This window comes from Ambystoma mexicanum, chromosome 3q, assembly GCF_040938575.1.
Source record: "Ambystoma mexicanum isolate Mex_15411 chromosome 3q, UKY_AmexF1_1, whole genome shotgun sequence".
Classification (NCBI taxonomy): Eukaryota; Metazoa; Chordata; class Amphibia; order Caudata; family Ambystomatidae; genus Ambystoma; species Ambystoma mexicanum.
Window position 1 is genome coordinate 879,115,293 of NC_090926.1, and position 17,405 is coordinate 879,132,697.

Sequence of the window (17,405 nt, forward strand, 5' to 3'; positions counted from 1 at the left end):
ATTGTCAAAGGGCTGCATTGAAGGTCTTTCACCTCTAGGACCACCATGTTTGTTTGTTTATTATTTGTAATGCGCAGTCATACCCTCGGGTAACAGTGCGTAGCATTTACAAGAGATTGCGAAACTTGGTTACAACAAAGAACCAAATATACAACATGTAATAGCATCAATAATATATACATATGTACAAGAAGGCATCATTAGGTACAGTAAACAGGAGTCTGATGGGTTAGGCAGTTGGCTTTGATAGGGGGCTTACGTTTTTAACCATGAGATGACCTTCGCTCAGAAGGTCTGATAGTGCAGGTCCATTCTGAGGGGTGGTGGAAGGGAGTTCCACAGTTTAGCTGCTTTAACTGGGAAGCTATTACCCCCTATGGTGGAACGTTTAAAGTTGGGAACAGATAGGCAGTCTTTATATAATGTTCTTGTTGGTCTTAGTGAGGTCTGTTTATGGAATCTGTCGATAAGATGGATGGGGCGGCATTGTTGAGTGATTTGTGCGTTAGTGAGGCAGTCTTTAGGAGAATTTTGTCATTGACAGAGAGCCAGTTGCTCTGTTGATTATGTGCTGTGATATGCGCTCTTCTAGAGATGCCCAGTGCCGCCCTAAGGGCGTTATTCTGGAGGGTTTGGAGTTTGCTAGTAATGGCTTTGGTGGACCCAAGATAGAGAGCGTTGCAGTAGTCCAGACGGGATAGTATGAGGGCTCTGGCAAGTGTCAGGCAGCTAGAGTCCGACAGGAAGTGTTTGGCTGCACGGATCAATTTACAGGTGTAGGCTGATGAGGCTAGGGATTTCACCTGTCTGTGGAAGGAGAAGGTGGAGTCCAGGTAAAAAGCTAGGGTTTTGACCTCTTGTCCCACCTTAATGCAGTTGCCATCACTCATAAAGGAGCAGTAGTTGGAGCTCAGTTTCTTCAAACTGGTGGTAGTGCCTAAAATTATAAGTTCAGTTTTATCATCATTCAGGCATAGTACATGTGTGGCCATCCATGCCTGGATGATGATGTACACTCTATTCACCAAGGCCAAATCCTTTCCATAATCTCCAAAAAGTGGAAGGAGGATCTGGGTATCATCCGCGTAGTTAGTGTAGGTGATACCGAGATGATCCAAATCATCGAAAAGGGGCTTGGTAAATAGGTTGTACAAGGTGGGAGAGACGCAGGAGCACTGTGGCACGCCACAGGTGATGGGGATGGGATCTGCTGCAGCTGCAGCTGTAGGTAAAAAAAAAACCCTCATAGTTCTGCCGTTGAGGAATGATCTAATCCATGTAATGGCCTCAGCAGAGAAATGGGCTGATGTATGTAAGTGGGTCCATAAGATGGAGTGGTCGACTAGGTTGAATGCTGCAGAGAAGTCTAGAAGGAGGAGTAGGTCAGCTTACCCATTATCTCTAAGCTTGTCAATCTGGGCTTTAAGGTCGATGAGGGCGGTCTCGGTCCCATGTTGGGGACGGAAGCCTGATTGCCTGGCTCCGAGTAGGTGGTGTTCTTCCAGATACTTCTGAATTTGCACGTATGCGACCTTATCCAATATTTTTAGAAGAAAGGGCACAGTTGTTATAGGCCTATAGTTTGTGGGTATGGCTGGGTCGAGTGTAGGTTTTTTTAGTAATGCCAACACCAAAAAAAGATTGTTTTAGGTTAGTTAGTGGGGATGGAGCCAGTGGAGAAGGAGGCGTTGATTAATTTTGTGATAAAAGGGGAGAGGTCACGGCCTGCATCTTTAATAAGCTGTGCAGGACACAGATCGCCCTGACAGTTGGAAGGTTTTAGTGACAGGATAATTTTTTCAACTTCGAGTATAGTCACTTTAGAGAATTTAAAGCGAGTAGTTTCCCTTGAAGTGGGCTTCTCAAGTGATTTGGGGGTGGGAGTGTCATTCAGGGAGGCTTTTTTGCAGGAGATTTTATTTTGTAGTGTGGTGATCTTGTTAGCTAAGGCCTTTTGAATTTCTGAGCACCAGTTTTTATCTTTGATACAGGTATCCGGTGGTGCAATAGGAGTTTCTACTTCTTTCAGAATAGCGAATAGTTCCTTCATGTTAGATTTTGCTTGGTCTATGCGGGAGTCAAAGGAAGATCGTTTGGCAAGGTAGATTTCTTTTTTGTAGAGGGTTGCTAGTTTGGTTAGTCTGAGTTTGTTGGGTGCTGAGGGGTATTTTTTCCAAGTGGCTTCACAATTTCTTTTTTGCTGTCTGAGATTTTTGAGGAATGGTGTATACCATTTGTTCAGATGTGTTTTGAGCTTACTTGATCTGAGTTTAAGGGGAGCGATTAAATCCAATGAAGTGGACATGATTTTATTATATTCGTCGACCAGGGTCTCAGGGTCCAAGTTGTCAGGAAGTGTGCTTAGTGTGGGAAGTAAGTTCGGGATGAGGCTTTCAACAGTGATGCTCTTTTTATTTCGTGTGAGTGTCGGTGGGGCCCTACTGGTGAGTGGGGGTGGGGGTGGGGGTCGGTTAGTAGAGTGTGAACGATACCAAGTAGTGGTCTGTCCAGGCTAAAGGTGAGATGTTGGTGATATTAGCTAGGCAATTGTAGTCAGCCCTTGGCACAGTTGTGGACGGTCGTTAGCAAATGCCATGTCCTGCTGGCACAGCAGCAGTTCATTGTGTTTTCCTCTTCCATTGAGTTGTACGTTAGAGAGTCATAACAGTCTTTTGATTTATTTGTCCGTATACGTCCCAATTTCATTGTGCTGTCTTCGTTTAGAATGTCCCCCCTTTTCTGAAGGTTTAATCACATTTGGTTCATCCTCGTTTAATTGTTTGATTATGTCTCTATCTTCATATGTTAGATTTCACTTAATTCCTAAACTTGTATCAGTTCTAAATCTTTTTTGGTCTTTTGTGACCACTTCATCAAAGATTCACATTCTGTTATCTACTGTGAATTGTCGGGTGTTCTTTGATGTAGTCTTTGATCCACTTGCGCTGTGAGGGGTCGGAAAGGCGAGGCAGACAAGTAGATAGGTTTTTCACAAGTAACCATGATAAACGCCTTGCTTTCCCTAACCTAAAGTTTATTTCCCTGGCTATTTAAACTCAGACAAAAAGGAAAACACTAATAAAAGGAATCTGTCCCTCACATTTATACATATAATAAAATCGTACAGGTATCCTGTGGCCATTCAATTTCAACAAAATAACAGTTGTATTCAAACAAACTTTATAACCATGTATCCTTATAACCAGGGTTGTGTCCCCTTCCCATAGATAAATGCAGGATTTTCCAGATCAAAGTTTAAATCAATAACGTTCTTTCCAATAGCCAAGTTCTGTTCCAAAGGCAACATAGTTTCTTTCATTCCACAAGTCTTTCACTTGGCATTTGTCCTACGGCTAAACACGATTTATCACTCATCAAAATAATTGACCAAGTTTCCACGAAACCAGAAAGACTTTGTCTTCACACCTCCAGTCATTATTTCAATATAAACCTATCCTCTTTGAAGAACAGCTACTTTCACATTTCGTATTCATCAACAACAATGTTTTGTCAGGATGGTTGTACAACAGTTCATCATAAACACAGTAGTGGACTTGCCACTTTCTTTCCACCACAATGCAGTACTTCAGTATTTTCTTGCTGGTCTGCTAATCTGCCAGGACTACCACTAATGATCCCTTTCCTGGTATACTCGCCTGACAGGATGAAAACTCCTAGCACTACGACAAGTACCCTGGGGTGAGGCTTGCTTCAAAATTTAGAAAAGTCTTTGACTTTAAACAACATCGAAATTCACAACTACTTCTACAAGGATACAATACACATTTATGCTGTTAGTTCCACTGATATGTTTGCCACATGCAATGCTGGTTGAGTTCCTCTCCCCGTTGATACTTCCTACAAGGAGGGCTTCTCTCCTGGCACCTTTGAGTGTCTGCTTTAACAACAGTTGACTGCTGGTAATGTGTCTTAATCCAGTTTCTCTCTTTGTGAAAATGATTTCCTCTTTCAGTTATAATTGCCCTTCTTTGGCTTGGGCAATGCGGGTTGTTGTCTTGCTCAAATCTAATCTTGCCCCCTCTTTACTTTGGCAATGATAGTGAATTTATTGGTTCAATATTGCCCCCTCTTTACTTTGACATTGATAGTTATACACTTTCCCTTCTCGCTTTCTTTCAATATGAATATCACGCCAACAATGCTTTCTTTCATTAGTTCGGTATTCAAAATATTTGTGAGCGGTCAGTGGTTTACTGCAGAGCACCCCGGGGGTCACCAAATGACAGCCAACTCACGGGTGTCTACCGGCTCATACACTTAACCCACTGCCGCTGCAACTTCTTCTGTTGTCAGATCCTGAGCTTCTGACAGCTCTGATAGGACTCCCTTGGCCCACGCCTTTCTGAACGGGGGTCTGTCTTGCGCCTTGCATACTCCGGTTGACAACAGGTGTTGAGTTGCACTCCCTGAAGCATTTAGTATTCACCACAAGCAGTCGGATTCGGTAGGTAGGCAAATCTTCTTTTAATGTAGCATCAAATTATTTAAAAACCATCAAAATTGGCGTTCCCGCAGTTCCTACAATTCGGCAGCATAAAGAGATTTGCGACTGACTCGTCGGTTGTAGTAATCCGATGATTTTTAAAATGCATCTAAAACCTTTCTGACAAGGCTACAGAATGTGGGCCGTGTCAACATATTTGACCCATAGACCATCAAATATGTTAACCCGTTTCGTCCTCTGAGAGGGAGAACATGTTAAATATGTTTATCGTTTGCACTCACTGGCTTTAGAGTTTCAAATGGAGTTTAAAAACAGTCAGAATGCTTGCGCATTGCAGTAAAGGATTTTGAAATTGCTGTAGAACTAACTTTCCTTTGTGTGCAGCTGCCTAAGGGGGGAGGGGCCATGTTTGATGTTGATAGATATTCGTTAGCCCTTTGATGGTCTCATTACACTGAATGTGGAGATAGTTTTAGGGATGCAGCTATGGTATTGGAGATCAATATAGCTCACCATTTGTATCTGTAATATGCATGTGTACTCATTTATTTTAACCTCTCCTTGTAACACTGCAAGGTTGTGTGTAATCAAGACTATGGGGTGGGGGCAATCTGTGTGAAAAGAGAATCTTCCCTCTATACCTGGGTACCTTGCAAGGTTGACGCAAGTACATAAGATCACATGGGTAAGAAAAGGTTCCCCATAACATAAACACCATATATCTCATATGCCTCGCTTATCAGACCCTCAAAAATGTCCATAGAGCAGGGAAATCTGCGAACATGAATTCACTGTAGAACCCTCCACTTGAGACCCCCACACAGCCCCCTCTCATCTCACATCCCTGCAACCCTTCGGCTTAGTCGATTGAATGAAGCATCAACCGTCTCTATGGAATTGAATTGAAATAGTTTTGTTGCAAATGACGCATTGTTACATTACATAAGTCTGTATTTCTTTTGTTTCTTGCCATGTTGAGCATTCAGCATGAAGCACTATATAAATACCTGATATTACTACTTTAGGAAGATGTACATATCACTGTAAAGAACACACATTACAAAACAACTAGTGTTGTAATACAATTTAGATAATGTGTTTGCACTGCCATGTAACTAAAGGCCTTCTTGGAAAATAATATCAATGAATTAAATGCCTTCTTTATGTAAATACCACCCTTCATGCTCACTTCCGTATTTATTTTTATTTTTTACAGATCCTGACACACCTTTAGGACTGCAATGACAAGTCTGAACAGTAGCCATGCAGAGAAAAAGGGTCCAACATCCTCCAAGCAGGCTGCCCCAAAAGTACAGGTCCAGCGATCGGTTTCCAGAGAAACCATCACCATTCACTTCTCGGCTTTTGGGAAGGAGGAAGAAGAGGAGGAAGAGGAGTTGAGAGAAACTCTTGATGAGGAGGAGGTGGATGACCAAAGCATTGTAACTGCAACTGAAGCCAAGGAAGACTTTTATGTCGGGCCCACCACCCCTCTATCTGTTCTCGCTACCTCGTCTGGCATGGCAGTTGAAGATTCTACATCTCTGACGTCTCCATCAGCAGTTGCGCCAACCATGAACATTGTTAAGCCATTGGAGTCATCTTCATTGTCCAAAGTATTTAGTGCAGTGCCATTAGTTCTGTCATCTTCATCACAATCGTCGCCTTTACCTGCTTCATCAGCAGTTTCGTCACCCACAGAACAGTTGACAAGCCCCTCTTCGACAGTCTCCCCATCCAGGGCCATTATTTTATCATCAAGTGCATCAGCTTCACCCATCGCCAGTGCAAAGCATTCTATGAGTTTAGTCAAATCCCTTTCAACCGATGTAGAACCTCGAGAATCCACCCCTCCTTCAAGGCATAGACACATTATGAAATCTCTGGTCAAATCCTTGTCCACTGACACTTCTAAGCAGGACTCGGAAACTGTGACCTTCAAACCACCGGATTCGAAATTGAACTTGCACTTGTTTAAACAGTTTACTCAGCCCAGAATTACTGGTGGGGATTCCAAAACTGCCCCTTCATCCCCAATAACCTCCCCCTCTGATGCACGCTCATTTTTTAAAGTAACTGAAGTTGAAGCCCGAATTGAAGACACTAAACGACGCCTTTCGGAAGTGATCTATGAACCTCTACAGCTTTTGAGCAAAATAATGGGTGACGAATCCAGCAGTTATCGGTCCAAAGCCTTATCATCAAGTGCTTCAGAGCTTTCCAGCCTTTCCAGTTTAAATGGACCTTCGGAAAACAATAACAACTACAGCATCAAAGAGGAGGAATGTGACTCTGAAGGGGACTGTCCTGCAGGTGCATCCACTCTCAAAAATAAGACTACAACATCAGGCGATCAGTTGAAAAACGGAGACTCAAAAAGTGTGCCATGTTCAAGCATGAAGGAAGCCAATTTTAAGACGCCTTTGATGGTGTTGGAGAAATGCTCATTGTCTGCTTTGGCAAGCAAGGAGGATGAGGAGTTTTGTGAACTTTATCCCGAAGACTTTTATTTTGATGTTGTGGATGAAAGTAATACCGCCCAACCTCTAGAAATCCTTTCCAAGCCAACAAGTCCAGATGACATTGGCACTGATAGTGATGATGAAAGTGAAGAGCATGTAGAGCTGCCTGAAGTTCCTGGCATGACATTGTTCTTTTTTACAATGTTTATCTATGGCTACATTATTCTTCCTCTACCTAGTTACATAAGCGGATTATTGTTAGGTGCTGCCATTGGATTTATGATTGCTGTCTGTGTGATATGGCTTTTTACTCCGCCTCTACGTGATCATAGAAATCAGAAATTACACAAAACCCACTGGAACCTAGAATCTCTTGAGATCAAGGAACCGGAAATTTTGAAGGTGAGTTTTTACAGGAACCATCATAACTTAAGTAGTTGGAAAGGATAAGTAAAGGTCAATGAGGCTTGAATGTGTGCTGTATCTGAAATGTAAAGATCTTGAATAGTCGTTCTTTTAAATTTATTCTCTCAATAATAATGTAAAGTTGGATTTTAGTAGTCCCATCCTTTTACTAGAGAAATTGCTCAACTAAAATATCATCAGGAAAAGTTTATTGCTTGCTATTGCTAAAATGATAGCAACACATTTAGGTTTTCGTAGACTGTGATATTCTTTATCCACATTATTAACATATTGGAAAGTAATTTGGTTTAGGGCCACCAAACATGTTTGTGTTTGTGTTTGCATATAAAATGTATCGCCATTTGCTATTATATTATTTTTTGCTGATGCATATCAATAGGGCACACAAACCTATACGCAATATCCAATATAAGTAAAAATTGAAATACCTAGCTTGATCAAGAAAAAATGGAACCAACATTTCTAATGGATTGTGTACTCCTACGGTTTCCTCATCTTTGATATTCTCGGATATCCTGCTTGCAGCTTCGGAAAACTTTCTCAGAAGAGGGTGCAGTGGCTTAGTCGACTAGATGTCCCTCAGCGGCTTCCATCGTGCTCCTGACTATGACTTCTACACTGGTATAAGTAGCATGCACCGCATCCGTTGCCTCAGTTAAATTTTTCTGCATGATCAGCACGCTTTGGAACGGTTCAAAATCGCCTCTGTGTTTTTTTTCATATTACGTTGATACTAATCTTGGAAGATGTCTACTCCAAAGACCGGGTTTAAAAGATGTAGTGATTGCGGGTCGAAGATGTCTTTCACCGATCCGCATTGGATATGTCTTTGATGTCTTGGAACCGATCAAAAGGACGATGATTGCGGTTCTTGCCAGTCAATGACCGTTAAGGCCTTGAAGAAGAGGAAGGGGATGCTCGGAGTCTCCTTCTACTACTCCATCCAAGAAAAGGTCCTCCGACGAGACATCGTCATCGTCAACCTCCCATAAAAAGTTTCAGAAGAGGTGTCCTAGATCTCGCACTTCTTCTTCCGGGCTCCTCACCCGATACAAAACAGCGACGTTTTCCAAGTAAGTTAGCATCCAAAGCCGAACGGGAGGATTTTCGCCTTCAATTGATGGTGTTTGAGAAGGCAGCCCTTTCTGCCTCTTCAAAAGAGCCGAAGAAGGCTTTCAGACCCCATCGTGCCACGTTAAGCGGACAGTTGAAGTTTCTGCTTGTGCGCCTATGAGCTGGGGCAAGAAAGCAAAGCTTCCTCGAAGTGTCGAGAGTCTTGAAGGTTCGAGACGTACTGAATCCTAAGCCTCCACACTGCCTTTGAGGGAGGTTTTGGTAACTCCTTCCACGCCGAAACCGTCAAAATTGAAGCCATCAGTGTCTTTGACGTATTTGTGGAACGATTACAGACCTCTTGAAAGAAAGGACTTTAAGTCCATGGGTGCGATTTTTGAGGAGGAGGGGAATACAAGATAGTCCTCCATTTACTTACTTATGCGTTTGTAATGCGCCGAAAGCCTGCGGGCATCAGGGCGCAGTAACATGATACCAGGACACAGGACGGACAAACAAAAGATACTAGATCAACTACTGTCTATTTGGAGGTTATTTTTATTTATTTTTTTTTAATTTGAAAAGGTGGGCCTTAAGGTGCGCCCTGAAGATTCTATAATTAGGTTCAAGGCAGATAGCCAGGAAGCTTGTTCCACTGCTGAACCGCCCAGACTGGGAATGATCTTCCAGCACCCATCGCTTGATTCACTGGTGGCACCTGAAACCTGCCATGTGCTTCAGACCTCAGTGGTCTGTTGGGAGTGTATCTTATGAACTTAATCCTGAGATACGCCGGTGCCTCCCCGTGCAGGCATCTGTGAACTAGCGTCATGGCCTTGAAAAGGATTCCATCTTCAATCCTGAGCCAGTGAAGTGCTCTCCTTCCTCCGGTCACATGGTTTCTTCTGTTAATCCCTTTGACCATGCGTACCGCGTTGTTCTCCATTATCTGGCATTTCTCGATGCCTTTCTTGGTAGCACCCAGCATCAGTGAATTACCATAATCCAGGCGCGACAAAAAAGTGGCCCTGGCAATAGTGGCCGTGTTCTTCTCACTGAGGAGCGGGAGGATGGCTCTCAAGAGACAAATGTAATATGCATTGTTTTTATAAAGGTAGTTAGTCTGGGCCTCTACTCCCAAAGACGCCTCCATCATCATCATCATCATCATTATCCCCAGGGTTTGACCTGGAGTTTGGAACTCCCATGTGCCTGAGGAGAAGAGTCCAGATTACAGCACCTTGTAGATTCCATGAAGGATGGTAGTGGGCTTGATACCTCTCCCGAGGTTGATATTGCCACCCCAGATCCTTCTGCACATGCAGATGCATCATACAGGTCTGTCATGGGTAAAGTGATGGAATACCTGGTCTGGGGGTATTGGAAGAATCACGACACTACTCCAACTGTTAATAAGGACTTCATAAGGAAGTACAGGCCCTCTGCTGTGGATCCTGACTTATTATCAAAACACCCTAATAATGAAAGTCTAGTGGTTCAGGCAGCTACTTCTGCCTCTAGGGCAGCTACTTACCCTACGATGCCTCCGGATAGGTATGACAAGAAATTTGACGCATTAGGGAAGAGAATGTTTTCAGCAAGTAGTATGGCTTGGAAGTCCATTCATGCCACATGTAATTTAGCAAAGTACACATTTACTTTGTGGAAGGTAGCTGCAATGGCATGTTCCCGAAGGTGAGGAAAGGGGAAGGTTTCCTTAACATCATCAAGGTTTTCAAGGATGCGCTGTGCCAGTCATTAGTCTGGTTTGGACTCTGTAGATAGTGTCAGTTGGGTGATGGCAGCAAGCACTGTCTCAAAAGGTTTGCTTGGTTGCCTAGATCTAGTTTTGTTCCAGATGTTCAAACAAGACTGCTAGATATGCCCTTTGATGTCTTTCCGCTATTTGACCTTAAGACCGATGAGAGTTTGGAGAAGCTTCAGTCCTCTAAGGCAGCGGCTAAGTCCCCGAGTACAGTGATATGTCAACCGCAGCAGGCACAAGCGACCTCCGAGAGTTGATGGGGTTGTTCTTTTTGTTACTATTCCTCCGTTGGTAGGACAAGAAGCGAAACCTCACAAAGGGGCCAGAGGAGATTTCCTCCTGGTGGACGAGGACATGGGGGTAAACCCACTCTAGCAGCCACAACCTCTTTGACATCCACAACATCTACAGCACCAAAACCTCTCTGAGGCCTTAGTCCGCAGGACAGTATTGTGGGCAGATTAAAACAGCATATGGGAGAACGGCAAAGCATTACTTCCGATGTTTAGGCACTATTAGGTAAGATTTTCGGTTCCATGTCATTTCATCGTGGGATTTTTTTTGCGTTTTTTTTTCTGCCGATTTTTTATCGGAAAAACTCATCTAATTATATTTTCTTTTTGGGGGGCTGCGTCCCCAACCCTTTCATTTTTTATATGTTCCCAAACGCTCAAACCCCAAATATATATTTTTCGAACCCCCCTAAAAATGTCGATTTGTTTTTTTTCATTAAAAAAATCTGCGGTAAAAAACTCTGCGAAAAAACATCCCGGCAATGAAAGGACATTGTACCTGATTTTCATATTTATGATAAATCTTCCTAACCTATGTTAACCCCAGAACTTTTTGCTTGGACTTGGTGACTATTTTACCTTGTACCTAGGTGAAGGGGAGTCTTTTTCCCCCCTCTCACCTAGTCTTTTTTTTTTCTTTTCATGGGTGACCTTTTTATGTCTCTCCATAGTGTATGGTTGAAGTTATAGTTTCCTACAACTTTTGGGTTTAGGCTGGGTTACTCCTTTGGGCTCCCCTGTTAATTTCTCTTTCATGTACTTGGGTGAACTACAGTTCCCAATTAGTAAAGAGGGGTTTTCATCCCCTTTACATTTTGTATAAGTGAGCCAGCACACACCACCTTATTTGGACTGCTGGGGGGATACAATGTATTCCCTTTCTTACTTACCTGGTAACATTTTGTTACAATTGCAAGTTTCCTTGAATGACTGGTGACAGTTTAACTACTTTTATGACTTTTAAGTCTTCATTACTCACAGGCTGTTAATTCAGCCTTGGTAATGCACAGAAGAGCCACCATTTTACTAAAATGGTGGTTGTGTTCTTTTTTGCCATTTCCTGTGTGCTTGCTGTTTCTGAGGTCTTCGCCTGCCATTCTAGGAGGGAACAAACTGAGTGGAATTTTTGTCTTTGGCGGGAATCCAAAGGATTCCCGCCACCCAGGCTCCAGAGTGTCTGAGAAGGTAGGAAGCGAGGGAGGAGTCCATAACTTGGGAGCCCTTTGTCTTTTACCCTGCTTGAAAGGCACCAACTCCCAGTGGGGGGGGGTGTGGGGGGGCTGGCTGTCCTTATTGGACAGCCAGAAAGCCCCTTTCCGTAAAATGCAGGGGGAGATTGCAGAAGTTGTGCTGTAATTCCTGATAAATACTCTGAACTTGGAAGCTGTTGACAACTGGAGCTGAAACTGAAGAGGAAGATTAACAAAAGACAGCTGTAGCGATTTCCAGCGACCAGAGAGCCTGCTGCAACCCTTCCTATCGACCTGGGGGTCCCGAAAATGACAACCCCGAGACTGGTGAGATGCACTAGGTTCAAGAAGACCTAGATTTCAAGCCATCCCAGGTCATGCTGTGACCTTGCAGGGCAGCAATACCCCAATATGCTGGGACCTTGAGCCATTGTGCCTTGCCCGATCTGCCAAATTCTGAATCTCGCTGACGAGAATCCGATCAGTGATATTAAGTCTTCTCCTGGCTCCTGAAAAGGGTGTCAAAATCAGAGCTGCATCCAGCCGTGAAGAAACTCTTGCCTGGAGCTTTATGCGTTGATCCCTGCTGCAAAAATCCCTTCCATTGTGGTGCCGTCAGTCTTCATGACAAGGAATTCATCAACCCGGTTTTTGGCTGCTTATCCTTAAGACGTCCTTCTGCAAACTCTTCTTTGAATGGATTGTGTCCTCCAATGTATTCCTCATCTTTGACATGTAATGTCCAGCTTTGGCTGCTTCGGAAAACGTTTTCGGCAGAGGTCGCCTTGCATCGATGGCGTCGAGTCGATGTTCCTTCGAAGGCCTCCGTCGAGGGTGACGTCATCGGATGTCATAAGTAGCTTGCACGGCGCCCGTTGTCTCAGATCCGTTTTTCCACAAACATGTTTGCTTCATGAAACTTGGCGCGACTCGTACTTGTGAAATATTTGCTGTTGTCTTGGTCGACATGTCTTCGTCTTCCACTCCGATGACCCCTCCATCCGGGTTCAAGAAATGCAAGTACTGCGGTTCCAAAATGTCCATTACGGAACTGCATCGAGTTTGTCTGTGGTGCCTGGGTGAGGGCCACGAGATGGATATGTGCTCCAAGTGTCAATCCATGACAGGAAAGACCTTGCGGGTATGAAAGGGGAAGTTTCAGGTAGGCAAGATGTCCATACACCATAAATCCCGACTTGCTATGCCTTCAACCGACGAGCGAGAGGCGACTCTCCTCGGTGGAAGAAGACCAAGCGTTCAAGGTTTCGTAGTGGTTCCCGTCACACTCCGTCCTCGTCAAAGTGCTTGAGGAGAAGGCACCGCCGGTCGCCTTCCTCGTCTTTGTCAGGCGGCACCCCTGAGAGGGTGACATGCCCGTCCAATAAGTCGACACTAGCAGCGTGGGAAGCTTACCCTGTGGAGATGCTTAAGATCTTTGACAAACAGGGCAGGGCTCCGTCCGTGCCTTCTGGGGAAGCCTGCAAGGAGCAGTCTCGGTCGGAAACGTGCACGTCCTCAGCGAGTAAACCATGTGATCCTCATCAAGAGGCCTCGATCGAACAAGGTGTCCAAGGATCATTTGAGACGTGGTGAACAGTCAAGTTCATCAACGCCCTCGAAACCCTCTGTGCCAAAGCCATCGATGGAACCCATCGGGTCCTTGACCCCTGTCAGGCCTTTGGCGTCTTCAACCCCATTATCGATGTTGACGCTGAAACCGTTAACGCCGGCTGGGGCGATTTTGTCAGTTCACCCCACCGGGCCTGTGGAGCTTCCAAAAAAGGTACTGCCTAAGTCAAAGTCTATGCCTTTGATGCAGAACCCAACGGTTCAAAACAGTCAGAGAAAATGTTTGGCCCTCTGCCGAAAAAGGACTTTTGTAAGTCCCTCACTTCCATTTTTGAGGAGGAGGAGCATTCAGATGCGGAAGATGCCCCTTTTGGTCTCCAGTATGGGACCCCTAATGTGCCTGAATGTCTAATTTCAGAGGAGAGTAGGATGCAAGATATTTGTGACACTTTGCATAATGCTAGTGGTATTGACACATCTCCTAAGCTGGAGTTCGGCAAGCCGGAACCAGGGGAGCATGCTGACTCCTCCTACCAGCAATTTATGTCTAGAGTTGTTGAATATTTGGGCTGGTCTAGACCTCCAGTGGATTTTGATCAGGATGATCTCACTGACATTTTGGACCAGGGTCCACCTACGGATCCCGTTAGCTTTCCATGTGGCTCTTCAAAAAAGTGTGGCCAGGAATTGGGGGACCCGGAGACTAATCCAGCAGTGGACAAATCTCTTACAAGAAAATACCATCCTTCCAGTAGCGGCCCCGGCTACCTGTCCCAACACCCTACTCCCGAGAGTCTGGTGGTCCAGGCAGCTATGGCTACCTCCAACAAGGCTGCATAACCAACCATCCCTCCTGATAAGGACGATAAGCGCGTGGATGGATGGTCACATAAGGTATTTTTGGCAGGGGGTATGGCGCTAAAGTGTCCAACTCCACCTGTGCCATGGCAACATTTCTGTACACTCTGTGGGAGTGCATATCTATGGCAGCAGAGCATATTCCAGAAGGGATGAAAGGAATGGCTTCCTGGCTATTAAGGACGGCAAGGAAGCCATGTGTGAGTGCCTTCAGTCTGGGTGTGATACTGCAGATAGCATCAGCAGGTCCATGGCTACGAGCCCTGTGATACGCAGGATTGCGTGGTTGCAGTGATGTGCAGGCTCGTCTTCTCAACATGCCATTTGACGGGTCTCATCTTTTTGGCAGCAAAGCTGACGAGAGCCCTGAGAAGTTGCAGACCTCTAAGGCGGCAGCCAAGACTTTAGGTGCTGCTGTTAGGCAACCTCAGCCTTTTCGTCCTAGCAGACAACCTTGGTGGGGTCGATCTTTTCATTACTACTCCTCATTTGGAAGGGCGAGAGGAATGGCCAGTCATTGAGGCCAACGAAAATGTCCTCGTGGTGGACGAGGTAGAGGTGCCAAGCCAGCTCAAGCTGCAGCCTCCTTGCCATCGGCGTATGTAGCAGCCGCTTCAAAACCGCCCTGAAGGCTTGCGTCACGATTCACCAGTGGGGCGCAGACTGTCTCAGCATCTCGACGAATGGCGAGCCATTACTTCAGATGCTTGGGCTCTAGAAACAATAGCCCACGGTTACTGCCTTCCTTTTATAAAGAAGCCTCAGACCAATCAAGAAATCTTAACCCTGCTGGAGAAAGGTGCTATAAAACCAGTGCCTGTAGCGGAGAGGAACAAGGGTTGGTATTCCCCATATTTTTTGATCCCCAAGAAAGACGGAGGACTGAGATCCATCTTGGACTTAAGATACTTGAACAAGTTCCTCAGGAAGGACATATTAAAAAATGGCCTCTCTTTCTCAGATCCTTCAGGCCCTCCAACTTCAGGATTGGTTGGTGTCATTGGACCTTCAGGATGCTTCTTTTCATGTGCTGATCCATCTCAAGCACAGGAAATACCTTTGGTTCGCCATCGGCGGCTCGCACTATCAGTTTTGAGTCCTGCCATTCGGGTTGACCTCCGCCCGAGGGTTTTCACCAAACTCACGTCTACCCCTACCTGGATGATTGGCTGATTAGGGCGGATTCTCCCAAACAAGCCTTGGATCATCTCAACGTTACCTGCCACTCTTCACACACTGGGCTTCTCCCTCAATTTCAAGAAGTCCCGGATGCCACCTTCCCAACAGCTCCAGTACATCGGGCTGTCTTAGACGCATCCTTGGGAAAGTGCTTGCCACCCAAGAGATTCTCCAGATTGTAACAATTCCAGAATGCCCACAGTCTCCCGACTCTGCCTCATGGCATCCTGTATTTTTCTGGTGACAGAGGCCCGCCTGCGGATGAGGTTCCTTCAGTGGGCTCTCGGAATGCAATGGTCCCAGTTCTCTGGACGGTTGTCGGACTAACTTCAGATCCCAACCAGAGTCTCGCAGGATCTTGTGTTGTGGGCTTCCAAGGAAAATATTCTGAAGGGAGAAGGTTTTTGGCAACCATGGCCGGAGATAACTGTAGTGACGGATGCCTCACTCACGGGGTGGGGAGCGTACGCCAATGATTTGACTGTCAGCAGTCGTTGGTCTCCATCGGACTTCAAACTGCACATCAATCTTTTGGAGGTGAGAGCAATCAGACTAGCGCTGAAGGATATTCTGCCATCTGTGCGGGGAAGGCATGTCCTGAGAATGACGGACAATACAGTGGCCATGCACTACCGCAACATGAGGATGCGTAGGGTCACTACCACTGTGCAGAGAGGCAATGCAGCTATAGTATTGGGCTATTCAAGAAGGAATCTCCCTGTCGGCAGTCCACCTAGCCGGGGAGGAGAACTCTGTGGCGGACGCTCTGAGCAAGCAGAGCACAGTCTCCCACAAGCTCAGAAAGTCCTTTAAGAGATCTTCAACCTTTGGGGGAACCCCTCAAGTTGATCTGTTCGTGACCAGGGTCAACCGGAAGTGCGAGTGGTACTGCTTAAGGGAATTTCCCCCGAGAGGAGCTCTAGGAGACGCGTTAGTGGTGGAATGGGAATCTCCACTCGTGTATGCATTCCAGCCAGTCCCTGTCATTCCTCATGTCATCAAGAGGTTGAGGGAGTTTGGGAAATCCATCATTCTGATTGCTCCAGAAGGACATTGTGCCCAAACCGTCTAGGCATCTCAATCTGCCCTCCAAATCGTCTTCCACCAAAGAGCCGACCTGCTCACTCAGGAGGAGGGAGGTTGCATTCCTCACACAGAAATCAGAACCCTGAACCTTCACGTCTGGTTCCTGAAAGGTTAAGATACAGACATTGGGACAACCCGGAAGACGTGCTGAAGGTGTTACGTTTGGTCAGAAGGCCAGCAACTCGAGCTCTGTACCACTGCTGTTGAAGTTTTGCAGCTGGTGCAGAGAAAAAGATATTGGACCTTTTTCTTGTGATGCACCTTTTGGTGTTGTCCTTTCTACTGCATTTAGCCTATCACAGGCTGCAGGTTTCTTCTGCAAAGGAAAATCTGGTGTTGTTATCCATCTTTAAGTACTTGCTGCAACAGTGTTCTTATTTTAAAGTACGCGTTGTCATTCAGTTCCCGAAGTGACTAGCGAAAATGTTCCCTCCTTTTCCATTTGTTGTCCCAGTTTGGGTTTTGGTTTTAAAGTTCCTGATGGGAGCTCCTTTTGAGCCTCTCCATACGTGTTGACTCTTAAGACACTCTTTTTGACAGCGATCACTTCAGCCCATAGAGAAAGCGAGCGTCAGGCCTTGTCTAGCAAACCTCCCTTTACGACCTTCTACAAGGAAAATGTGGTTTTGAGGGCTTGCCCCTCTTTTCTGCCTAAGGTGGTTTCTGAATTTTACTGGGTGCAGAATATTTTTCTGCCTACTTTTTATCCACCTCCTCATCCTTCTAAAGAGGAAGAGAGGCTACACCGCTTGGATCTAAAAAGGGCTTTGCTCTTCTACATCAACAGGCTTGACAAAATTAGACCGGATGACTAGCTCTTTGTTGGGTATCCTAGTCACAGACTGGGACATGCTGTTTCCAAACGGACCTTAACTCATTGGATTATCTTGTGTATCACTGAATGCTACAATTTAATGGCCAAAGATGTCCCTATTGGTTTGAGAGCACATTCTACTAGAGGAGTGGTTGCTTCTTCGGATCTTCAAAGGGGAGTACCAGTGCAGGACATTTGTAGTACTGCAACTTGGTCCTTCACTTCATTCCTTTACCAAGCCTTAC

General features: G+C 45.3%; 1 protein-coding gene across 2 annotated transcripts in view; it reads left to right on the forward strand.

The window, feature by feature from the left end:
* Positions 1-17,405, forward strand: part of TEX2 (testis expressed 2) — a 1,181,730-nt gene that overhangs the window by 300,254 nt on the left and 864,071 nt on the right. For both annotated transcript variants that reach the window (XM_069654999.1, XM_069655000.1), the window contains exon 2: positions 5,682-7,329. In XM_069654999.1, coding sequence (XP_069511100.1) covers positions 5,707-7,329 — 1,623 coding nt within the window. In that variant the 5' untranslated portion in view covers positions 5,682-5,706. The remainder of the gene's footprint in view (positions 1-5,681; positions 7,330-17,405) is intronic.